We start from the raw sequence: 26,055 nt of genomic DNA, 5'->3' as shown, positions 1-26,055 counted from the left end.
TGTGTGTGTGTGTGTGTGTGTGTGTGTGTGTGTCTGTGTGGGTGTATTTGTTATGAGGAATTGGATCATGTGATTAGGGAGATTGGCAAGTTCAAATCTGCAGTGTGGGCTGGCAGGCTCAACGTCCAGGAGAGCTGAGGGGCAGGTGGAGAGCCAGGAGAGGCAAAAGTGCAGATGAAATCCACAGGCAGTCTGCTGGAGACATGCCCTCTTGCTTGAGGAGGCTGGGCTTTTTGTTCTTTTCAGGACTTCAACTAATTGGATGAGGCCCACCCACATTATGGAGGACAATCTGCTTGTTCTAAGTTCACCAATTTAGGGCTTCCCTGGTGGCACAGTGGTTGAGAGTCCGCCTGCCGATGCAGGGGACACGGGTTTGTGCCCCGGGCCGGGAAGATCCCACATGCCGCGGAGCGGCTGGGCCCGTGAGCCATGGCCGCTGAGCCTGCGCATCCGGAGCCTGTGCTCTGCAACGGGAGAGGTCACAGCAGTGAGAGGCCCGCGTACCGTGATGAAGAGTGGCCCCCGCTCGCTGCAACTAGAGAAAGTCCTCGCACAGAAATGAAGACCCAACACAGCCAAAACTAAATTAATTAATTAAAAAAAAAAGAATAGCATCTATTTTATTATTTGTAGAAAACTAGCCTAAAACACCATGCAGGGCAGAGCAGCATCCAGAGTCTGGGGCTGCCGGGCCCCGGGAATTCTGGAGCCTGACAGCTCTTGGATTTTTGTCTGGGAGAGGCTATCGTTTTCTCAGCACTGAAGGGCCTTCCCTCTAACTCAGTCACCGTCTTGATCCAGGAGTGGTAGTTTTCTAACAAGGTGTATATTCCTGGAATGTTCTTCTGTCCACAACTCTTTCCCCAGCTGATGATGCCCACCTGGTACCACTTCTTGCCAGATTCTGTGGTACAGACGAGAGGACCCCCGCTGTCACCCTGTGGACAGAAAACACAGATCAGCAGCGAGTCCCGTTTGAAACTATCCATGTGAGGCAGAGCACAGCTCGCTCATGGAAGAGGCTTCATGGACCTCCCGACTCCAGGACGCCAAGGGGAATCACATCATCGCAGATCAACACCCACCCTATCGTGGCTGCACGCGGGGCATGTGCAGCACTCAGCCTGGCCCCAGGAACCGTGGTATGTAGAGCGTGGGCATGCACACGCTCCATGCACAGCACACAGAGAGGGAGCCGGAACACGGAGGACCCAGGCTGAGGAAGACTGGGGACCAGATTTGCGGGTCTTAAATCAGAAGCTCTGGACAGAGCTGTAAAGGGAAGGAATGAAAAGAGGATGCGAGGAGTGCTGTTAGGCCTGTGGATGTGAACTGGGTCTCCTTTTTTTTTTTTTGCGGTACGCAGGCTTCTCACTGTTGTGGCCTCTCCCCTTGCGGAGCACAGGCTCCGGACGCGCAGGCTCAGCGGCCATGGCTCACGGGCCCAGCCGCTCCGCGGCATGTGGGATCTTCCTGGACTGGGGCACGAACCCCTGTCCTCTGCATCGGCAGGCAGACTCCCAACCACTGCGCCACCAGGGAAGCCCTGAACTGGGTCTCCTTTGATGTTCTTCTGGAGGAGTGAGGGAGAAGGATGTCTCTTTTTAATTCTTTGCTGTGGGTGTTTACAGGGGGCAAGTGAGCTAAGCTTTTCTGACTATGTGACCCCTCCAGGGTGGAATCACATGGGTCTATGACTCAGATGATTATCTATTTATATGGAAAGTATGTACCAAGTCCCCATCGTGTCCCTCACACATATATGGCTTCCTTTTGTCCATTTTAATACAGGGAAAATGAAGCTTAAGGACGATGAAGGGCTTACTCAGGGTTACATGATGTTGGGGCCAAAGTTGGAACCAGGTCTTCCTGATGCCAAAGCACATGTTCCTTCCCTCTGGGGAGCTATAATTGTTCAAGTGATCTTTCCTTCTCAGCGGAGAGATGGCCTCCTTTTCCATGGTCATCAACAGGACCGGGAATGGGACCTAATGGGAAGGAGGAGAATCAACACTTCCCGGACATGATGTCCGAGGCCCGGCGTTGGTCCCCTGACTTTACTTTCTCATCTACCCCTTCATCCCACATCTCTGTGAGGTAGGAATTTTGATTCTCATTTAATAATTAGAAAATGGAAAGTCAGAAGAGATCTGCTCACTTCCACCGAACACATCTTCAAGGAGGAAAAACTAACTGTTAGGCACTTGGGATACAAGACCGTATGGTCTAGGGAGGGAGACAACAGTGCAAACAAACAGGATCAACTGCATTTTGTTTGAAGGATGAATAAGAATTTGACAGGAAGAGTGAGTGGGGGGAACTGATTGGAAAGGAATTAGGCAGGAGGTGGGGGGACTAGTTAAGAGGAGGTGGGAGTGATGAGGACCTCAACCAGGGCACGAGACGGTCAGGAGGCAGGGGGGTGCGTTGAAACTGACACGATCTGGGGACTGGTGCCACTGGACACGGGTGGTGAGTACTAGTTCCAAGGTCATGGGGTAAAGTGCAGGGGAAGATAACGATGAAATCATGTTCAAGGGGAGTTTATGTTGACTGTGGGACACATCGCCAAGCAGAGGGATATACGGAGCGGAATTAACAGAGAGCTTGGAGCTCAAGGACACCCAGTGAGCGTGGTGCCAAAACCAAAACCACCCTTTCCAGTACAAAACATTGCCCTTAACGCTTGGCTGGTTTTTGTGGGTGTGTGCTTTTCTTTGCACGTGTTCTATTTCAAGGTCACGGGGCAAGAACCAAATCAATAGGATTGCCACTCAAAGAGCTCCTTCCGTAAGTGCTGTCTCTATCATTTTCTTCACGTTATGATGGCATGAATGGTATAAAAAGCCTATTAATATGTTGATTGTTATTTCCTTACATAACAGGGAGAGAACTGTGCTTGGACAAGTAACTTCTAAGCCTCAGTTTCTGCGTCGTTAAAATGGAGATAATACCAGCTACTTCCCAAGATTACTGGCAATGACATTTTTAAAATCTATACATCACTTGGCATAGGGTAAATGCTATGTAGTAAATGCTCCAGAAATGTATTAGTAGTATTATTTTAGCCTTATGTATTACAAACATTATTTGTATACTCAGGAAACAGAGATTCCCTTCTCGGAGTGCTGGGACTCCAGAGGGACAGCCGTAAATTCATGTCCTTTCACACATAGAGTCTTAATTTTTTTTCTCTTCCTTTTGGGAAGAAAGAAAGGATGTCTCAAAGGAGGGTCTGGCCTCAGCTAGCAAGGACTTGGGACTGATGACAGCCCATCTAAGGGGAACTTTCTTCCAAAGACTAAGGCTGGTAGCCAGAGACTTGTCTGCTTAGAAACATACTGACCACAGAGCCTCCTAAGTTCACTACTGTGTTATTCACACCGTGTGATCACTTCTGTCCATTTTGGGTGAGAAGCAGACGACCTGGCTTCCAGCCTGGCCCCACTACCTCCTGGACCTCAGACAAACCACTTAAATTCTAAATCCCTGTTTTCTCATCTGTTAAACAGGGAGAGTGAGACCTGCCCAGCCCATCTTACAGGATAGTGGAGGGAATGAAATTCCAGTGCTAGGCACTGGGAATCCAGCCATGAATAAGACAAAATTTTTGCTGGAGTTGAGAAGAAAGATAAGAAAACTGTGCAGCATTGCAATGCCTGTTTCTCAGATGCTTGCTGGTCCTTCACAAGAAGTATTGCATTGCTAGCTTGGGACATATTTGATTCTATAGTTTGCTGGACGGTGTCAGTTATTTTTTTTAAGTTGAACTTTGTTTTTTCATAGTGTAACCTTAGGGGATTACAAAGAGGAAAAGCGCCGGAAAAAGTAAACCACAAAATTCAATTGATTTGATTTTAATTTGTATTTTAAGTACAGCATAATCTTATTGCTATTACTTTGAACATATTTAAATGTTTCCATCGTAAAATTATAATTTCCCTTCATTATGTGATTATGTGTTTTCTTCAAGTTTGCTAAGTTTAAAAGTGTGATTTTATTTTTAAAGGCAATTATTTTTAAACCCTAGGGGACTTTCTGCCTGGCTTACCTGGATTTAAGTGATGATAATATTATATAATTTCAGGAAACTTCCCTTGCCTGGATCACTGTCAGCTTATTCTCAGCAACAGAAAGCTTTCTAAACAGAGAGCAAAGCTTTTCACTTCACAATTTTTTTCTTAAAAAAGGCTTAAAACGGTAACAGCACAGTTATTTATAGCACTCAAGTAATAAGATGATTAATTTTAGAAGCTTTCATTAAAGTACATTTTGATAGGGGAGGGACTGGAGCAAAAATCCTAGACTCCAGATGGTAGATCCAGCCATTGAAGCAAAGGGGACAGAAAATGTCATCAAAGATGACACTTGATTGTTTCAAGTGTTGCTGCAGTTGGTTTTGGCCATTTGAATATGGGATGGTGATGAATGAAAAAGACTGAAAGGATAGGTGTGAATACTGATGAGGGTGAGCAGCCTGGGACAACCTCTAGTCTCCCACGCGTGGCAACCCTGCCCTAGTGACCTGCTCTGCTCACCTCTCCACACTCAACCCTTGTTATCACTGGCTTCTGAAATATTGAAAGTTCCCTGAACACAAGATACTTTTTCAAGTCTCCGTGATTTTCCCCCAATTCTCCCTGGAATGCTTTCCAATTATACTATTAAATGTTGTTTTCCCCTTTTCTTTTTTTTTTTTTTGCCGTACGCGGGCCTCTTACTGTAGTGGCCTCTCCCGTTGCAGAGTACAGGCTCCGGACGCGCAGGCTCAGCGGCCATGGCTCACGGGCCCAGCTGCTCTGCGACATGTGGGATCTTCTCGGACCGGGGCACGAACCCGTGTCCCCTGCATCTGCAGGCGGACTCTCAACCACCGCGCCACCAGGGAAGCCCTCCCCTTTTCAATTGATATTGGAGCCCTTTGTCTCCTGCTCCAGTATGAACTGGCTGCTCCCTAAGTGTGTGGCATGGCTAGGATCTGAGATCTTCATTTAACCATTGCTATTGGGAAGCTTTGTCTTCTCTTTGTTTTTTTTAAGTTTGATATAACTGTAGATTCACGTGCAGTTGAAAGAAATAATACAGAGAGATCCCAAGTACCCTTTACATGTTTCCCCCAATGATACCATCTTGTAGAACTACATATACTACAATAGCACAACTGGGGTATTAACCTCGACGCAGTCAATACACAGAACATGTCCATAATCACGAGGATCCCTCAGGTTGCCCTTTTAATGCTATATCCACTTCCTTCTACCCCTAAACCCTCCTTAAGCCTGGCAACCACTAAGCTGTTCTCCCTTTCTATAATTTTGTCATTTCAAGGATATTATGCAAATGTCCATTGACAGAGGAGTGGATAAAGATGTGGTACATATATACAATGGAATATTACTCAGCCATAAAAAATAACAAAATAATGCCATTTGCAGCAACATGGATGGACCTAGAGATTGTCATACTGAGTGAAGTAAGTCAGACAGAGAAAGACAAATATCATCTATCGACTATATGTGGAATCTAAAAAAATGGTACAAATGGTACAAAACAGAAATAGAGTCACAGATGTAGAAAACAAACTTATGGTTACCCGGGGGGAAGCGGGGCGGTAGGGAGGGATACACTGGGAGATTGGGATTGACACATACACATTGCTGCATATAAAATAGATAACTAATAAGGACCTACTGTATAGCACAGGGAACTCTACTCAATACTCTGTAATGACCTATATGGGAAAAGAATCTAAAAAAGAGTGGAGATATATATATATATATATATATATAACTGATTCACTTTGCTGTACAGCAGAAGCTAACAACATTATAAATCAACTATACTCCAATAAAAAAATTTTAATAAAGAATGTTATGTAAATGGAATCACACAGTGTGGGACCTTTGGGGGTCAGCTTGTTGCACGTAGCATGAGTCTCTGGACACATTCACGTGGTTGCACGTACCAATAGTTTGCTTCTTGTAACAGCTGAGTGGTATTGCATGGAATAGATGCAGTGTATTTAATTATCAGTGTATTTAATTATCCACGTCTTACAGGACATTTGTTTCCAATTTTGGTCTATTATGAGTAAATGTCCTATAAACACTCCTGCACAGGTTTTTGTGTGAACACAAGCCTTCATTTCTCTGGAATAAACGCCCAAGAATGGCATTTGCTGGGTTATATGGCAAGAGCACGTTCAGTTTTTAAAGAAACTACAAAATTGTTTTCCAGAGTGATTAGACTATTTTAAACTCCCCCAAGCAATATACGAGTGATCCAGTTTCTCTACATTCTTATCAGCATTTGGTGTTGTTACTATTTTTTATTTTTTAATTTTAGCCATTCTGAGGTGTGTAGTGATACCTGATTGTGGTTTTAATTTGCATTTGCTTGATGGGTAATGATGTTGAACGTCGTTTCATTTTCTTATTTGCCATCTGTATATCCTCTTCAGCCAAATGTCTGTTCTTGTCTTTTGCCCATTTTTGAATTGGATAGTACGTTTTTCTACAGTTGACTGCAAGAGTTCTTTATAGGGTCTAGGTATAGTTTCTTTGTTGGATATTATCTCCCTATCAGTAGCTTGTCTTTTCATCCTCTTAATATGGTGTTTCATAAACGAAAAGTTTTTAATTTTGATGAGGTCCATTTGATCAATTTTTCCTTTTATGAGTTGTGTTTTTGGTGTTACTCTATGTCCCAAAGACTATTTTCTTTTTCTAAAAAAATTTTGTAGTTTTACATTTAAGTGCATGATCCATTTTGTTTTAATTGAATTTATTCTAGGAATTAATGGTTCTCAATTTTTAAAAAAAGATTCTTTACTCAGATTTTTAGCTTTATTTTTCCTTATCCTATGTGTATTAATAAATGGAATCCATGTATATTAGTGAAACCCTCTATTCTATTTATTACAGATCCTGTCTTGAGTAATAGGTTATGAGACTTGGGTTCTCATATGAATCTTCTGTTTTAACAGGCCTCCTATGAAACTGGAGTCAGGGGAGGGGGATGCCAACTCCTTTCCATTGAATTGGGGTGGAAGTCTTGACCTGCCACTCAGACCAGTTATGACACCAAGGGGAGGAGCAGGGTGCCGCTACCACTGGGTGGGAGCCCGAGCTCTTCAGGTGGCCTCCACTGACATTGAGGGGGACAGGGGATGGCTCATTAAACCTAGATTGTACTTAAAGTCCTGGCTCTCCACTCGGCCTCCTCTGACACCACCATAGTGGGCAGGGGGATGGGGGGAAGGTGAAATTGTCCACTCGACCTTGGTTGCTGGGGTGGGAGCACTGTGGGGCTTTTCCTGGTGTTTTGCTGGAATAGAATGATTATTGTTTAAAAGTTTCCACCTTGTTAGGTTGCCCTTTTCCTGGTCCAAAGAGAGGAAGGCTATCTTGTTTTGTTTTGTTTTGTTAGTTTGTCTGTGCCCATGGCGCTATTTCCCCCAGCTGCTCCCAGGAGATGCTGAGCTGTTATGTACTACCATCCAGGCTGGGATATGAGAGGCAGAAAGAAAACCCAAGGAATTCACTGCTTTGTCATTCCTTACGTATTAGGATCTTTGTTTCCAATTTCATCTTCTCTTCACATTCTGGAGCCTTTATTTTTGTTTCACAATATAATGTCCAGTGCTTTTAGCTGTATTTAGTGGAAGGGATCAAGAGAAATGTGTCTACTCCATCTTGTCCAGAACCAGAAGTCCCAATCGTCTGTTTTGTTTTGTAATGTTTTAAACTATCCAGAATGTGGGGAAAACACAGGGCTCGTGTGGCATTGATTCTGTCTCTCTCTGTGGTCCTCATGGCATTCACCACCTCGTGGGGGACTCCTTCTTCTAAACCTGGTGCCTTTTCTGCTACTGTTCACTCTTCCTAACCTCACAGCCCTTCTGTGAGACAGCCTTTTCATCGCTCTGCAGAACATTTAACATCTGCACTTACAGTTTTACACCAGTGACCAGATCCACTGCCCAGCCAATGAGTAGGACTACGTGGGCTCCCCAGCCTGATCCTTCCCAAGATGTATCCTTCCCATCCTTAGAGCCAGAGGAAGCTAATTGATGAGGGGTTTTCCCCTGTTTCTTCTACTATCAATCAAAAAGTGCTTTTCTTTTTAAATTTTTGTGTTAATTTTAGTAAAGAGAAGCTAAGCTACCAGACTTTTCTTCAGCGAAACTCACAGGCATGATCCAATACACTACGATTGTTTACCCAACTGCCTGCCCAGGAGACTGTGGGATCCTTTAGGCAAGAAACCATGTCTCGTCAATTGTTGAATCCCAGAGTTTAGTGCACTCAACAAAGGTAGCTAAAATTAATAAAGTAAAATAATTCCTTGTATGGATCTCAAATCTTCCTTGGCTTTTTGTTTTTTCAAGAAGTCTCAGAAATGGAAAAAGTCTTGGGGGCCTACCTGGAGAAGACCAGAAATATTTATGCAGGGTTGCTGCATACTGACTTCCAGGCAAGCTCTGATAGTCCAAGGACCTGACAGTAAGTATTCCTGAATCCATGTCCCCATTCCCGTATCTAAGCCTGATTCCCACACATTTTCCAAACTCTTATTGTCTATTCCCTACGGAGAGAGGATGCCTTTACATTGGCAGCCCGAGGGGATGGAGGGGATACATCCAAGTTACCTGGCAAGCATCGTAGGTCTCATTCTCGTATCCAGCACACAGCATATTTTTGGTAAGTCTTGGAAATTCCTTTAGACACTTCTCCCGATCCACGATGGTCATGGGCACTTTCAACAGCTCTGTTTCCATAGGCTGTTTGAGACCTGACCCATAGAGAAGGCCCTTTAGAAAAGTCACTGGACAGGAGCCCCAGTGCCTATAATGCAGCTGACGTGCCCTAGACCAACCTGCCCAGTGTCCCGCCAGCCACACATCCACCTTTTTTTTCACATTTTCACAGACCCTCACTCTCCATGTCCTTCCAGTAATCCCTCGCAATTTACTCACTCCACCACCCCAGGCTCTTCCAAACAAGTCCCCACCTACTTGAATTATCCCTCCCATTCAAAATCATATTCCTGCCTCCAAGAAGACTTCCATCTTGGCTCCAACAGCGCTACAGACTTGACTTCTTAGAACTGGCTTTCGATCGATTCTCAGCGTAATCCTGCCTCTTCAGCATATTTGCCTCTCGTTACTTTCTGTTATGTGAGTGTGACACTTCTGACACAGGGCCGCTGAAACTGGGTTTGCACTCCCGGTGAAAAAAGCTTTCAGGTCCCCCAGACAAAGCCAGGTTGGTTGAGAGTTTTTACAGGGGGTTTGTCAAGGCCCTTCCTGGACTGCCAGCTTCCAGGAATTTGTTTGGACTTCTCTCCATCTCATTAACTCCTACCACATGGAGATTTCAAAAGACTTCTCCACACTGAGTGTTCTTAATCGTGCAGGCACCCATCTGCCTCTCCTCACTTCTAAATTCTGAGTCGTGCCCAGAGCCCTGAATCAGTGTTACACCAGTTGCCCTCTAGTTACCAAACTCCTGAAATACCTACCATCTCTTAGACCCCAGGTCACTGCAAAGCATCCCTAAGGACCTGGAGTCTTGTTCAGGCCTGAGCTAGCGCTGTGCTATTCCCGTCCCTCCCCTACCAATTTTGTTGAGTTTTCTTTGGGAACAGTCCAGCAGGGCTTTCATTATCCCTTTATTACCCTGGTCAGGTTCCTCTTATTTTGGCCAAGTAACAATGTAACAACAAGTAACAGCAACAGATTCATTTCTAAGAATGGCTGGGCAACACTCCAGGACCATCTAAAGTCTAGGCCAGGGCAGGCGTCTTGAATGCCTGTAGGATCCAGGTGGGAAACATCAATGCGTGAATCACGGAGATGTGAGAGAGCAGAGCAGAGAGCCCCTGGCCAACTGGAGGGTTTATATTCAATGAAACAAACGAGACTGCCATGTGATGGCGGGACAGGACCACACCCAGGGATGGCCCACACCTGGCATCTCAGCTCAGGGCCTTGGCGGATGTTTCCTTCGCACTTAGAAGAGGCTGAGATCGGGCCTCTGTGCGTTCCTGGTGCTCAGGGATTTGCTCCAATGCAAGCTCCTCTCCTCCCTCCTTCCTCAGCCCTCTCCCCTTTCATCCTCTCCCCTCTCCTTTAGGTTTACTGGCCCATCCTCAGACGCCTGTGATGTGGCTCTTCCCCCAGGCGCTCCCAAGAGATGCTGAGCCGTTACTTACCAGTTTGGGTCTGCCCCCATCCTGCCACCCAGCATTTGTGCCACCTGGAGAGGCCGGGCTCTGTGGGCATGCAGATGGGTTCTTTCAGCTCGCTGAATGTGATGGGCGTGTCCAACAGCAGCAGGGAGATATCATTGTCCATGTTGAGACTTTGAAAGTCCTTGTGCAGAATTATGCTTGTGACCCCCTTTATTTCCAGGGATGGGCTGCTTAAGCTATTCGTTCCCAGCACGACTCTCAGTTCTGTTGGCCTGGTGGCGGAGAACCAGAGACGGAGAAATAGGAGGGGAAGGAAAGTCACAAGGTGCACAGAATCTGCTGTGTCTGAAAACCCTATATCCCACATAGCTGTAGGGGCCTTTTGCATTTGTCCTACTGGGGCTGTTGCTCAGAAGATGTGAGCATTTGAAAAAGGTAGAGAAGGAGGGTGAAACAGCCACTGTGGCCGACCATAGGCTCCATGGCTGCTCCGGAATCATCCCAGAGATGTGAATGAGATACTCCTGCCTCACAGGCCAAAGAAAGGACTTAGCTTTGGGCCCCCAAAGAGCCCATAAAAGACCACTTGGCACAGATCAAACTAGCCCTCAGATAGGAAGGGATTAGCACATCAATTTGTCTACCAGCAATTTAGAGACTGAGGAACAGAATTTTTTTGTTTGCAACATACACAACTGACTAAAGTTTAACATTCAGAACGTATAAAGAGAGTCTACAAATTAAAAAAAAATTGTCAAAGCTCAAACAGACTTTACAAAAGAGAAAATATACCAATAAACTTGCAAATATCAACTTAGCAGTAGGAAGAAAAATGCAAATTAAGACTACAATTGTAATAGTATTTCATGCTTTTCACCAGAAAAGCAAAAATTAAAAATTCTGAAAAAGTAGCAAATATTGGTGATGATTTTAACACTTACACACCGCTGGCGGAAATTTAAATGGGTGCAACCACTTTGGAAAATCATTTGGATTTTCTAATAAACTGGAAGATGCACAAGTCCTATGATTCTATACCTTCTCTCCTAGGAATAAACTTTTGCACATATGCACCTGAAGACCTATGCAAGAATCAGGAACAGAGTTTAATCCAGACCTGCCATTGATGAAGCAGAAAGAATCTTCAGTAATAATTCAGGAATTTCCCTCCAGGCAGAATGGCCAGGAACTTTCCAACAGTCAGTCCTTAAGTATCCCATGGGAGTAAATGCAACAAGTTTCCTTGGTTACCCCAGGGTGAAACTTTCCCGAGGTTTTTGATGAACCCTTTAAAGTTCTTCTTTCTGTGTATCTTCAAGCTTTCTCGAGGTGGTGGAGCGGAAAAGCACAAGTGCTGGAACCGGATTTAAATCCTGTTTCTGTCTACTAAGGTGTGTACCTTGCGTGAGTCAGCTAACCTTATTGGACCTCAGTTTCCTTCTCTATAAAATAAGGATGTTCATTTTACCTGCCTCAGGGTTTCTGTAAGTTGGAATGAGTTAAAAGGGGATTACTCATTCTACCCGCCTCAGGGTTGTTTGTATGATTAAATAAGTTAATGCACGGAGTTTCTTAGCAGGTCGCTGGCCCATGATGGGGAATCAGTAAACGCTCTGTTTTCCACCAGTCTCCTGGAGTGCAGAGAAAACTCTATAAGGAGGAGGGAAGTAGGTTGTCGGATGGCCCAGGAACCCAGACCTCCAGAATTAGGAGGATTTCCTCCTAGAAAGACTTGAATGTCCTGGCAGAGGGAGACAGACCAAGCCCTTTGGCTCCACCAAGACAGATGTCCCTGGAGAGGACAGTTTGTGACCTCAGGGAAGCCGCAGTTACTGGTTCTGGGTGACAACAAAGAAGGCACAGTGGATCCGGCCTTGGGTTCACAGCCTCTTCCTCCCTAGGGCGTGTGGGGCTTCCCCAGGGAGGGGAGCACATTGTCAGAAGCAAGGGGATGGACTCGGTACTTACGAGATCTCAGAGTACAAGCAGTGAGCCGCCGAGACAATCCACCACTCGCTGATGATGGCGCCACCACAGAAATGTTCATTTCTTGCTTGAATACTCACCTGCCATGGAAACTCACCCACCTCAGCCTCCATCCCTCCTATGATTCTGGAATACTGAGCTCCTCTCTCAAAAACGGGTCTTTCACCGCATTCTGGTAGAATGGAAGAGAAAGGAAGGGAAACAATGCAACACTTAGTCAATATCCATAGAAGACCCATAAGTAGCTATCATTGTACCCATTCTAGAGATGGGGAAACTGAGGCTGGCCCAGTAAAGCACCCTTAGAAACACGAGTAAGCCAACAGATGCTTCACATCTGTTGGAACGTGTTTGGAAGTGTTGGCTCTGTCTCCTTTCCAGACAGGTAAGTCACTTTGCCGAGCTTGTTTCTGCCCTCATCTGAGAAAAATCAGAGGAAAATACTTGGCCAGGGCCAACCTGGAGTGACTGGCAGAATAATGCCTCTGTTGCCAAAAAATGTCCACGTCCTAATGGAGCATGCCCTGGAATTCGTGAATATGTTACCTTATAAGGCAAAGGGGACATTGCAGATGGAATTAAGGTTGCTAATCAGCTGACCTTAAAATGGGGAGATTGTCCTGGATAATCTGAGTGGACCCAATGTAATCACATGGGTCCTTAAAAGTGGTAGAGGGAAGCAGAAGAAGAGAGATGTGACTGCAGAAGAATGGCACTGAGAGATGCAATATTGCTGGCTTTGAAGACGGAGGAAGGGGCCACAAGCCAAGGTATATGGATGATCTCTAGAAGCTGGAAAAGGCAAGTTAACAGACTCTTCCCTAGAGCTTCCAATAGGAACGCAGTCCTGCTGACACCCTGATCTTAGCCCAGGGAGACCCATGTGGGAGTTCTGTCCTACAGAACTGTAAGATAAGAAGTTTGTGTTGTTTAAGCCACTAAGTTTGTGGTAGTTTGTTACAGCAGCAAGAGGAAACTAATACATACAGGAAACCAGAAGGGTGACCTAGAGAGGGCCTGAACCTACAGGAAGCCCCAAGCTATTCTAGGTTAGAACATTCTGTTCCAGGCAGAGCAGCTCTGTTTCCTGGAAGGCTGAGAACAAAGGCTGCAGCTGCCTGTTTGGAAGAGAAACCTGCCTTCTGGAGCGAGTCCAGATCCAACCCCTCACCTGGAGGAGGAGGAGACACTGTTAGTATTTTCTGACTTGAATGTGGTTTTGTTCTGGAACAAAGAATGAGCTTGATTCTACAGAGCCCAAGACCCCCTCCCCTCTCTTTCTAGAGGCTACTTTTCCAAATACCCATTCAACAGAGGTTTTGAGGACTTTGTAGTATGTGTTGGAGGAACCCAGTGGTGGTTATTTTTAGTTAAAAAAAAAAATGGAGTGAAAATGTATCAATATGTGTCAATAGCCTTCAGCTGTCAGTAACATACAGAGGCTCTTTCCAGGACTTTTGGGTCTGCACTTCCTCCTTTATTTACCAAACATATATAGTCTTACCATGTGTCTGGGCACCATTATATGCTCTGGAGTCCCAAAGCCTGAGTCTGAATCCTGGCTCTGTTGCTTATCTGATGAATGATTTAGGGTAAACGACTTATTCTTGTTTATCATCCCTTTCTTTATTCCCCAAATAGGCAGAAGATAATACTTACGCTACAGAACAGATGCAAAGATGTACAGAACAGATAACGGGTGTTGAAGTGCCCAACACAGAGTAAACCCTCAAGCCACGTTAGCTGCCAGAATTTCTCATGTCACCTTGCACCAAGGGCCCCCTTTCCTTGGTCTTGAGAACAACCTACATCACCAGCGTGGAACCGTGCAGACATATAGACTAACGCTGGAACACAAAGCCCTAAGCAGTGACGGAGGCAGTGCCAAAACGGTAAGCAGAGATGCGAGCCATCGGGGGCACTTGGACCTGCTTGCAGAGAGGCCAGCTTTGCCGATTCTCTGCCCACACCACGCACCAGCCCCCATTCACTCCGTGCAGCCAACCCCGGGCCGGAATGAGGGAAGCTGGGGACGTGGGCTGTGTTCTTTCCGTGAGGCCGAGGGCAGGGAGGGAAATGCGGGCCCTGGAGTCACACTGGGGCCACTCCCGGCTCTCCCATTTCCCTGCTGCGAGGCTCTGGACCAATCCTAAACCTCCCTGAGGCTCGGAGCTCCTTATCCACATGTGGGGCTAAGAGTGGAGAGCCCACTGGGGTAGTGTGGGCATCTAACGGGGGAAAGTACCTGACCCATAACAGCTTCCTTTCCACTTCAGCCACCTGCCCCCCCCGCCCCCCCCAGAGAGAGAAACAACCTATCAGGAGCTGCGAGGAGCTGCCCATGGAGCACAGCAGGCACCCCCGGCCCACCTCCACCCCACCTGTCATGCACGTGGGCGTCCTGGGCATCTGCTCAGCACCTGAGTTCCAGGACCAATGCTCAGCTCATTCTGGGCCCGCGCTTCTCAGCGCGCCACTATTCATTCAACGATAAAGTCCCGGGTTTCAAACCCAAAACTTAAGGTCAGGCAGGCTGAACTTAGGGCTGGGGCAGGAGAAGGGGCAAGGGAAGTGGTTTCCAGGAGGGGTGTAGGGGGAACAGGAAGCCACTGTTCCCGTGAACCGGCCTCTTAGTGGCCCATTAGCTGATTTGTGGGATCGTCCAGGCCTCTGTCCCTCGGCCCCTCAGGCTTAGCCCTGGCGGGGTGGGAGGGAGAGAGCAGGGCCAGGGTCGCACCCAGCCCCGCCTGGAGAGCCGCTCGGGCCCGGGCAGGCGTCCACTTACCCAGATGTGCGTCCCTGGCCTGGAGCATGTGCAGCAAAAGGGACCACAGGAGCATGGCCCTGGGCATGACTGCTGGCCTGGGAGGTGACGGAAGCCGGGGCGGAGGGGAATGACTCTGACGGGGCCTCCCCCTTACAGCCAGCCCTGCCGGTGATGTCACAATGGGCTGCGGGTCTGAGAACGCAGACTGTCATGCAGGCTTCTCTTCTGGCCGCTCTGTTCCTGAGATGGGCCTCATCCTGGACGCCTCCTTGGCTGAGCTTCCCTTCCTGACCTGGGCACGGCCTGCCCTTCACGAGTCCTCAGTGGGCAACTTGCTGTGGCCCCCTCACACCCCGTGCTTCTTAAGGCTCAGATGCCTCCTCTTCCACAGGGCCTGTTCTGTCAGGGGTTCCCCGTGAATGTACGCAGAAGGCCTGCGCGAGGGGCTGCCGGCTGGGATCCTCGGGAACGGGGAGGTGGTCCAGGAGGCCCGGAGGCCTGCGCAGCCTGAACGGCCGTCGGGCCAGGTGCCAGGTTCTCTGCTCAGGCCTCCGATCCGGGCCGCAGGCGTGGACCCGAAGGCTGGGTTCAGAGGCCCTGGCCTCCCCCCATACTCAGCCCAGCAGGCAACAATCCCTGCTCCCACCCTTTATGGGTTTATTCCACGTGGCCCCCAAATCTCCAGATAGGCCCCTGTCCATTTCTAAAGATGGAAAGATCAGACTCAGAGATGGAAGTGCCCAGCCCAAGTCTTCCCCTTATGTCAGCGGCTGAGCCATGGGATCTGGACCTTAAATTGGGGTTTTTTTTTTGGACACTTTTAGTGCACAGACTTGGGTGGACTCTACCCAAGCATCCTTAGTAACGCCTTCCCGGCCACTGGCCAGGCCCAATGGTTGGAAGTGATTCATGTGCTAACTCAGCTCCCAAAGTGACCCCTGGGCATTTTCTCAACTTGCTTCGTCTACTCTGCCCAGCCTCACGTCCTCGGTTTTCTCCTCTGCAGAAAAGGAAAAATAATGCTCACAGTAAAGTTGTTGTGAAGCTCAAGACAAGACCATATGATTTGGGTGGTGGGCCCTCTCTACTACGCCAAGGCTGTGGCTGCAGCTACCTTCTGGGAGGGGAAATTCCAGGACGTGTGACTGACTCTTCCTCCGAGATCGGGAGAAAGCAGCATCCAGGTGTTCACCCTGAGTGGTGGGCTGAAGCCTGGTGTGCAGCTTTCCTCACCTGTTCTGAATAATACCTCGTGGGCCTTGGCCTTGATCAAGGCCTAAGCCTTTCTTTACTGGCATAGGGGAATGTCCCAAAGCACACTGCATCACCTGGCCCCGGTCTTGCCCCAGGAAGCTCTGAGTTTTCCCTCTGCTCTTCCTTTGGACTCAGCGCTCTCCCTCCCTTGGACATGTTACCCACACCCTGAATGCTGGCAGCTTTCTTTTTCTTTTTTTTTTTTTTTTTTGCGGTACGCGGGCCTCTCACTGTTGTGGCCTCTCCCGTTGTGGAGCATAGGCTCCGGACGCGCAGGCTCAGCGGCCATGGCTCACGGGCCCAGCCGCTCCGTGGCATGTGGGATCTTCCCAGACTGGGGCACGAACACGTGTTCCCTGCATCAGCAGGCGGACTCTCAACCATTGCGCCACCAGGGAAGCCCCACTGGTGGCTTTCTTTGCTCGGCTTCTGGGGGTGGGGTGTGGAGGGGAGGGGAAGCCTGGGCCCCATGTCTGATTGGGAGAATAGAGGATGATTGACGGGCACATCCACCCTAAACTGCTCCCCATTTTCTATGAAAGTATCTGGACAGAATCACAGCTCATCTCTAGGAAGATGCGTTCCTTCTGGGTCTGTGTCCTTCCTATTGACATGACGTGAGCCCTGTCTATCGCAAAGCACTCATTCGCTGCCCCACATTTTTGGTCCAAGCGTCTTCACAATAACAGTGGATCACACCATGTCTGATCTGGTGGAGGGACTGACCAGCGGGGCCAGAGCCACCGTGCACAGCCCCAGAGGCCGCCATTCCTGTAGACTCCAATGGGAATGGCTCCCCCTAGAATTGGGCAAACATGGCCCGAGTATGGAGAGAAACTTTAGGAATGTAAGGAATCTACAGAAATCCAAAGAGGAAAGCAGGTACATGGTGACATAGGTTGCACAGGGACACTGCCTGCCTGACGCTCCAGAGTTTCCCAGGGTGTCTTTATCGAGGTGACCTTATTTTCCACAGTCCTGGCTGGCAGAGCTCTAACTTTGGTGTGCAGCCCAGGGAGCTTGTTTGGTACAGATTCAGGTTGCCAGATTTAGCAAATAAAAATACAGGTTGCCTGGGACCTCCCTGGTGGTGCAGTGGTTAAGACTCCGAGCTCCCAATGCCAGGAGCCCGGGTTCGATCGCTGGTCAGGGAACTCGATCCTACACGCATGCCGCAACTAAGGAGCCCATGTACCACAAATAAGGAGCCTACCTGCTGCAACTAAGACCCAGTGCAACCAAATAATAAATAAATATTTTTTAAAAGAGTTAAAAAAATACAGGTTGCCCAACTGATTTTGAATTTCAGATAAAGAACCAATATTTTGGGCTTCCCTGGTGGCGCAGTGGTTGAGAGTCCGCCTGCCGATGCAGGGGACACGGGCTCGTGCCCCGGTCCGGGAAGATCCCACATGCCGTGGAGCGGCTGGGCCCGTGAGCCATGGCCGCTGAGCCTGCGCGTCCGGAGCCTGTGCTCCGCAATGGGAGAGGCCACAACAGTGAGAGGCCCGCGTAACGCAAAACAAACAAACAAACAAAAAAGAACAAATATTTTTAGTACACAGGTACCCCACGCAATATTTGAGACATTCTTATACTAAGAAAAATTTCATTGTTTACCTGAAATTCAAGTGTACCTGGCATCCTGTATTTTAGCTGGCGACCCCAGTGTTGATTTCCAGACTTCACCCTTCAGACTCTGATCCAGTGGATGGGGGAAGGCAGGGAGCCAGGTCTCAGCACTTTAACAGCTGCTTCCAGATTATACCAGGACAGATCCTTCTGGAGCACCTGGAGAAATGTCACTCAGGCCAAAGGTAGAGGGCTTCCTGGGATCCCTGGGAAGCTGGGGACTGGAGTCTGACTCAACCTAGGAAATCTGGAGGCAAGAGAATGGCCGGCCATCTGCTTAGGTTCTGGGAAGGGTGCTGCTGTGGAGAGGCTGCCCTGAACCCCCAGAGTTTGTGCATTTGGGCTGCACAGGGGACAGAGTGCTGCGGGGGGTCCTGAGGATCCCCCCCATGGGGCGTCCTGCAGGGGGCAGAGAGGCCTAGGAAGAAAGAGGCTGGGGATGTGTGCCGACAGGCCTGGGGAGTGCAGGAGACAGGGGCCAGCAGGCAGAGCCCCTGAAAACACCGCGCAAAGAGTCCGCTGGAAATGCCTCCCAGGCCCCGAGGGCAGAAAGCTGATGTCTGGGCTAGCTCCCCTTTCCCTGCACCTGTTACGGAGTCCAAGCTCGCTCTACTCACTGCACGAATGGCCAATAAATTGGAGACGAGGTGTCGAGGCAAGGAAGATGACTTTATTCCGAAAGTTGGCGGACCGAGAAGATGGCAGACTAGTGTCCGAAAAACTGTCTTATCAGGGTTTGGATACCAGTTCTTTTACAGCACAGAGAGGGGGAGGAGATGAGGAAGTAAGGTAAAAAGTCCATAAGTTTTGCAAATATTCCCTGGAATGGCCAGCCTCGGGGAGGGGATGTGTTAATTTTTTTAATTAAAAAATATTTATTTGTTTATTTTATTCTTTGGCTGTGCGCGGGCATTCTCTAGTTATGACGAGTGGGCGCTACTCTTCGTTGCGGTGCGTGGGCCTCTCATTGCCGTGGCTTCTCTTGTTGCGGAGCACGAGCTCTAGGTGCACGGTCTTCAGCAGCTGTGGCTCTCGCGGGCTCTAGAGTGCAGGTTCAGTAGTTGTGGTGCATGGGCTTAGTTGCTCCGTGGCATGTGGGATCTTCCCGGACCAGGGCTTGAACCCGTGTCCCCTGCATTGGCAGGCGGATTCTTTTTTTAAACATCTTTATTGGAGTATAATTGCTTTACAATCGTGTGTTAGTTTCTGCTTTATAACAAAGTGAATCAGCTATACATATAGCCTCATATCTCTTCCCTCTTTTGTCTCCCTCCCACCCTCCCTATCCCACCACTCTAGGTGGTCACAAAGCACTGAGCTGATCTCCCTGTGCTATGCGGCTGCTTCCCACTAGCTATCTATTTTACATTTGGTAGTATATATTAGTCCATGCCACTCACTTCATCCCAGCTTACGCTTCCCCCTCCCTGCGTCCTCAGGTCCATTCTCTACGTCTGCGTCTTTATTCCTGCCCTGCCCCTAGGTTCTTCATAACCATTTTGTTTTTTTTAGATTCCATATATATGTGTTAGCATAGGGTATTTGTTTTTCTGACTTACTTCACTCTGTATGACAGACTCTAGGCCATCCACCTCACTACAAATAATTCAATTTCATTTCTTTAATGGCTGAGTAATATTCCATTGTATATATGTGCCACATCTTCTTTATCCATTCATCCGATGATGGACACTTAGGTTGCTTCCATGTCCTGGCTATTGTAAACAGAGCTGCAATGAACATTTTGGTACATGACTCTTTTTGACATATGGTTTTCTCAGGGTATATGCCCAGTAGTGGGATTGCTGGGTCATATGGTAGCTCTATTTTTAGTTTTTTGAGGAACCTCCATACTGTTCTCCATAGTGGCTGTGTCAATTTACATTCCCACCAGCAGTGCAAGAGGGTTCCCTTTTCTCCACACCCTCTCCAGCATTTATTGTTTGTAGATTTTTTGATGATGGCCATTCTGACTGATGTGAGGTGATACCTCATTGTAGTTTTGATTTGCATTTCTCTAATGATTAGTGATGTTGAGCATCCTTTCATGTGTTTGTTGGCCATCTGTATATCTTCTTTGGAGAAATGTCTATTTAGGTCTTCTGCCCATTTTTGGATCGGGTTCTTTGTTTTTTTGATATTGAGCTGCATGAGCTGCTTGTAAATTCTGGAGATTAATCCTTTGTCAGTCGCTTCATTTGAAAATATTTTCTCCCATTCTGAGGGTTGTCTTTTCGTCTTGTTTATGGTTTCCTTTGCTGGCAAGCGGATTCTTAACCACTGCGCCACCAGGGAAGCCTGGGGATGTGTTAACTTCTTCTTTCTTGCAGCCATCCACAGGTGGACAGGGTCCGGGTGTTTCCCTGAACAAAGGCACTTTGGTTTAACATTCAGGCAGAGGGGCAGGGTTCCCTGAGGCTGGCCGTTATGTATAGACAGTATCCTTTTAGTGAACAAAAGCAGTGGAAAGCAAAGGTTAAAGTAAAAGAAACATCCAACATGTAGTCCGATTTCTCTCTTCCCTGTTACACACCTTCCCCTGACTTTGAACCCTGGCAGGATCAAAAGAGCAGCTTGAGCAGGGGTGGGGGGGTGAGCAGAGCCAGAGGTGAGAGAAGACCCAGGCCCTAACCCGACCCAGGCCTGGAGGAGGTTTGATTTAGAGTCAGATTCAGCGCCCCCTGGAGGGTGATGAGGGCTTGGATGTTAATTGAAACCTGGTTTGGGACTCAAGTGACTGTAGGTCTATTATCTAAGGATAATCCGAGGGTGTCCCTGGGGCTTTTCCATCTGGGCAGGACAAATCACCACCACTCAGTGGAGTTTAAAAGCCAGAGTGAGACAAGACGTAAGCTCATTACCTTCACGGCCCACCCGGAACTTCATCGTTTCTCCATTTACAGCCGTTTGCGGAACAGCGACCGTGGAAATCTGACTCTATCTTACAAACCAGGGCAAGTCACTCAGGGAGGCAGACGCCTGGTACAACGGCGTGCCCACGCATCCCCGCCGCCCAGCGCTCACCACGAAAGTGATAAAGGTGAAAGGCGTGCCTTTTGTTGTTCATAACAAGCCCCTTTCGACCCCACCTGAGTTTGTGTCCACGAGGTGACTTTTGGAAAGCCCCAAGGATGGGGGCTGGTTGCCAGGGGAACCAACCCGTGATGAGAGGGTTGGAACTTTCAACCCCACCCCCTGACGTCTGGGGGAGGAGAGAGGGGCTGGAGGTGACCTAACAGTCATCGCAGGCTTTGAGATCTGGTTCCAGAGAATAGGAAGACTCACCAAAAGACCCAAAGCTCTTTAACGCCCAAGCAGCCACTAGAACACATGGCTCTCCAAGAAGTTATGCTGGGAGGGGTGGGTACAGACAAGGGTGCCTGATATGGTGTCCCTTTAGTCTCCGCTGCAGAGACAGTGCAGACAGGGGAGGGTCGGGCTGTGCGGACGCCGCTGAGCCAGGCTGCCCTGTGTCCCCTGCTTCCTCTCTAACCCGGGGCTTACTGTGCTATCACCCAGGACCAGCTCTGCCATGCATTTGCGATGCCCCCACGGAAGCAGCTGCAGCTGGCATTTTGTCAGCTTTGGCCAGAGGCCCAGGCTGGGAAATTCTGGACTGGAATGAAAAGAAAATGCTGCCGCTTCTAATTCCACTGCTCACGGCACTCAGGGGACGTGCCCAGGAAGCTCCAGGTCTGTGCCAGTCTCAGCCAGAGTGGAGGATGGGGAGAAGCCTGCAGCCTCTTACCTGGCTTCTATAGAGTTGATTGAGAGGCCCAAGGGGGTGCTAAGTCAGAGCAAATGGCTCAGGAAATGAGGAGAGTAGAGTTGATTAAACGAAGAAGATGTCTTGGGCTCAGTGAACATGCCAGTTAAGATGATCCCCCAGTGTCTGGACCCAGAGCTCTGTAAGAACAGGGGACTTGGAGCAACAAATAGCAAGTGCTTTTGCTTCTCCAGTCTCCACTGCCCTCCTTGTAAACACATTAAGGATCCTTCTGGGCTCAGTACTCTGCGAGAAGCAGCAGAGTTGTGGTAGAATAAGGGCCTTATTAATTTAGAGCACCTTATTAGATTATGTAATCTCATGAACTGGGAAAAGTTTAAAGGGCTATTGTGGGGAGCAAACGAGTTCACACAGCAGTTTCCAAAGCGCGCTCTGTTAGAAACTGCATAGCAAAAAAGCTCTGAGATTAGACAAAATTTGGAAATGCTCCTTTCAGTACTTTTCCTTGGAGTCACGGTGGATATCCACATGTTAAAGGTTCCGAGAAATCTCACAGTGAGAAAGTGGTTTAATTTTATTTAATCCGGTATTTCTGAAATGTATCTGCCCACAAGGCTACCCTTTACCCTAACTCCCAGCCTTATAAATAAGTAACATTTTCTAGTTATCCTTTTGAGAATGACCTGTTCGTATAGTTTTCCCATCATTTCTATTTGAGTGGGTATCGTAAGTCGATTGGCAGAACCTTTTTGATTTTAACGGTATTAGCCCTTTGTCTCTTACGTGTGCTACAAAATCTTTTCTCCTAATTCTTTAATACTCTTCCAATTCTGTTTTGGACTAAACAAATCTTAAATTTATGTTAGAAGTTCAGTAATATTTTTACTTATGTTTCTTGGCTTTTATTTGATGTCTTAGAAGGACCTCTTCATTCCAAAATTATAAACACAGTCAGACCTGTAGCAGAGTGTAAGCTCTGAAATTAGACTGTCTGCTTGCTATTTTCCTCCAAGTACTTGCTATGGGACCTTAGAAGGAGTTTCTAAATATCTCTGCATTTCAGTTTCCCCATCTGTAAAATGGCCATATTAGGGTTACTGTGAGGGTTAAATATGCACAAAGCTCAGAGAACAGTGCCAGACACTGTAAATACCAAAAATTTGTTAGCTGTTATTATTCCTAAATGTTTATGATTTTGCTTAAATTTACATTTCCCCGTCCCAAGTTGATATTATCGTATGTTATTTCCAAAAAGTTTTACTTTCATCTTTTACATTTAGATTTACAATTCGTTTGGTTTCAAATTTTGTATACAACATAAGGTAGAGTTCAAGATTAACCTTTTTTTTTTTCTTTAAAGAAAGTAACTGTAAAGAACCCCCATTAGGTTATCAGTGGATTTCTCAGAAGAAACTCTACAGGCCAGGAGAGAGTGAAGTGACATAGTCAAAGTGTCGTAAGATAAAATATGCTAGCAAAGAATACTTTATCTGCCACAGTTATCCTTTAGATATGAAGGCGAAATAAAGGTTTTCCCAGAAAAACAAAAGCTAAGGGAGTTCACCACCATTAGACCCACCTTGCAAGAAAGGCTAAAAGTTCTTCGTACTGAAATAAAAAGATGCTACCTAGTGACATAAAAGTAAACGGAAGTACACAATACTCTAGCTAAGGTGAAAAACAGTCTGAATTAGAAAACTCTAACTCTATATTAGAATGGTTGTTAACCACTTATAGCATACAGGCTAAAGAAGAGCATTTAACATAACTATAGGTACTAACATTTCTCAACGGATTCACAGGACAAAAAAAGGTAAATTGTGACATCAAAAATATAAAAGTCAAGGAGTAAAAGAGTGGAAACTTTATAGGCAAATGAAGATTAGGAGCTCTCAGCATAAGAAGGACCGTTTTATCTGAGAGATGTTTTATGTAAGCCACACGGTAACCACAAAGCAGAAGTCCCAAAAGTAGAATCCCAAAGCATAAAGAAAGGGGAGACTGAGCAAATCACCATGGAAAACTACCACTTTACAAAGGTAGATAGAAACGAGGGAAAAAGAATGAAGACACAAAATAACCAGAAGGCAAACAATGACAGGAGTCAGTCCTTACATATCAATAAACACTCCAAATATAAATGGATTGAATTCACCAATCAAAAATCACAGAGTAGTGGGATGAATGAAAAAAAACCGAGATCCAACTATGTGCTGCCTATAGGAGACTCATTTCGGCTCAAAGGCTGAAAGCGAAGAGACAGAAAAGGATATTTCATGCAAGTGGAAACAAAAGGAAAGTGAGGGTACTCATATCAGAAAAAAATAGATTTCAAGCCAAAAACAATAACAAAAGGCAAAGAATATAGTTTTGTTTTTAAAATGTTTAATTCGATTCAATTTAATTTATTACTGATACATTGAAGTTTGAATCCAACATCACACTATTTGTGGCATCTCCTCCACATTTCTTTTCCCTTTCTCTCTCCAGTTTTGTGTGCATGTGTGTGTGTGTGTGTGTGTGTGTTGGGGAAGTTGACAAAGATTACCTCTGTTACTTATTTTCCATGTAATTATGTTAACAGTTAAAAATACACTCCAAAAACGTTCTCCTCTTCACCTCTGTCCCTCACATCCATGATACTCAAATTGTCATGTGTCATGTACATGAAGCTTCTGCACCATGTATCATTGCCTAGTATGTTATAGCAGCTCTTGAGGGATGAAATTTGTGGTTATTATTCCACATATACACTTACTTGCAGCCTGGTTTACTTCTGATGCACCCTTATTTTTAGGGTGCAGACCATTAAACTCCTAACTAAAGCCACGAATTCATGAGGTCCCTCGCCATTGATGAGTCCTGGGGCTCCCCTCCTCACTCTGCAAGGCTGTCAGAAGTACCGCCCAGCTTGTCAGATGATTCTCCACAAATTGTGCCCACAAATTTGTTTCTCTTCCTAAATACTGGCCCATAACTCTTCACTAACTTTGCTGTCTAGTGCTTTCAAGCAAGGGATATTTTAACACTTTTATTTATCCTCAGCAAGAAAGTTGGTCCAAATTTCCTAGTCCATCTAACTGGTTTTAATTTTTCAATGCTATTATGTGTCTTTATTTTTTCTTTGTCTCTGCTAGTTCCTTTTTACTTCGTCCTTTTCTCTTATTTCATAGTGTTCCACGTTTTCTTTAATGTCCTTGCATGATATACCTCTAACCTGTTTCTTCCTTCCTGGTAATAGCTAAACAAATATATTATTCATGTGTATTTTGTACATTCTGTTTCTCTCTTTTTGTAATATTTTTGCATGGTTTTAAAAAATTTATTTATTTATTTATGGATGCGTTGGGTCTTTGTTGCTGTGCACAGGATTTCTCCAGCTACAGCGAGCGGGGGCCACTCTTCCCTGCGGTGCGTGGGCCTCTCACTGCGGTGGCTTCTCTTGTTGTGGAGCATGGGCTCCAGGCACGCGGGCTTCAGTAGTTGTGGCTTGCGGACTCCAGAGCGCAGGCTCAGTAGTTGTGGCGCACGGACCCAGCTGCTTGGCGGCATGTGGGATCCTCCCAGACCAGGGCTGGAACCCGTGTCCCCTGCATTGGCAGGCAGATTCTTAACCACTGCACCACCAGGGAAGCCCTTTTACATGGTGTTTATATATTTTTGCTGGTTTGCTTTTAACTTGCGGCCAGTTGCAGCAGACCTGCCTTCCACCTTATACTGTATAGATAGAAACTCATTGCTGCCTTTCCCTTTTTATATAAGCCTTTTCATAATGTTTTCTCTTTACCCAGAGGGCTGGATATTGATAATTTATAATATCTGTTCAGTCTGCCTGAGGAGAGTGGTGAGGGACTTGGGATCACGACTAGTCTAGATCTGGAGATATTTTATTGGATGCTTTCCCTCTGAAGGGGGCCAGGGCAGGGGGTGAAGTTCCAACAGCTCGAATAAAATCTTTTCATGTGTAGGGGTATCCCTGGATTTCAGGAAGTTCTTTCCTCTTTGTGGTAATCTTGGAACTCAACGCCTTTCTTACTTCCTGAGTTGGAATGTATTTTTTCTCAGCAAAGATAGCTCTAGTATCTGCTGTGAAGTTTACTTGCCGCTGACCATTAAGAAGACATGCCAGGGACTTCCCTGGTGGTCCAGTGGTTAAGACTCCACGCTTCCACTGCAGGAGGCTTGGGTTCGATCCCTGGTCGGGGAATTAAGAACCCACATGCCACACGGCGAGGCCAAAAAAAAAAAAAAAAGCCATGTCAAAGGTGGGTGAAGGAAGTATCACATGGTTGGTTGTCATCTCCAGACTGTTCCAGGAGAGGTCAAGTAGCTCCAAAGAAGCAACTCCCTGTCCTTCCCTTCTCCTGCCTGGGCCACAGGCTCTGGCCCTCTGATCTGTGGATAGCAGTGGGATTCTATGGATTTTTTTTCACTTTGTTTACAGTATTCTGCACTGGGAGGAACTCTAGAATAGGCTGTGTATATTATTTCT

At 46.8% G+C, this 26,055-nt stretch overlaps 1 protein-coding gene across 1 annotated transcript in view; it reads right to left on the bottom strand.

Annotated features, from left to right (window-relative positions):
- Window positions 1–597: 597 nt before the first annotated feature.
- PRSS55 (serine protease 55) overlaps window positions 598–26,055 on the bottom strand; it is a 55,371-nt gene continuing 29,913 nt past the window's right edge. Inside the window, exons 6-9 of the mRNA XM_032635220.1 lie at window positions 12,166–12,355; window positions 10,219–10,469; window positions 8,654–8,796; window positions 598–941 (exon numbers count right to left, since the gene is read on the bottom strand). Coding sequence (XP_032491111.1) covers window positions 627–941; window positions 8,654–8,796; window positions 10,219–10,469; window positions 12,166–12,355 — 899 coding nt within the window. The 3' untranslated portion in view covers window positions 598–626. The remainder of the gene's footprint in view (window positions 942–8,653; window positions 8,797–10,218; window positions 10,470–12,165; window positions 12,356–26,055) is intronic.

This window comes from Phocoena sinus, chromosome 6, assembly GCF_008692025.1.
Source record: "Phocoena sinus isolate mPhoSin1 chromosome 6, mPhoSin1.pri, whole genome shotgun sequence".
Taxonomy (NCBI): Eukaryota; Metazoa; Chordata; class Mammalia; order Artiodactyla; family Phocoenidae; genus Phocoena; species Phocoena sinus.
This window is presented reverse-complemented; position numbering and strand designations above follow the sequence as displayed.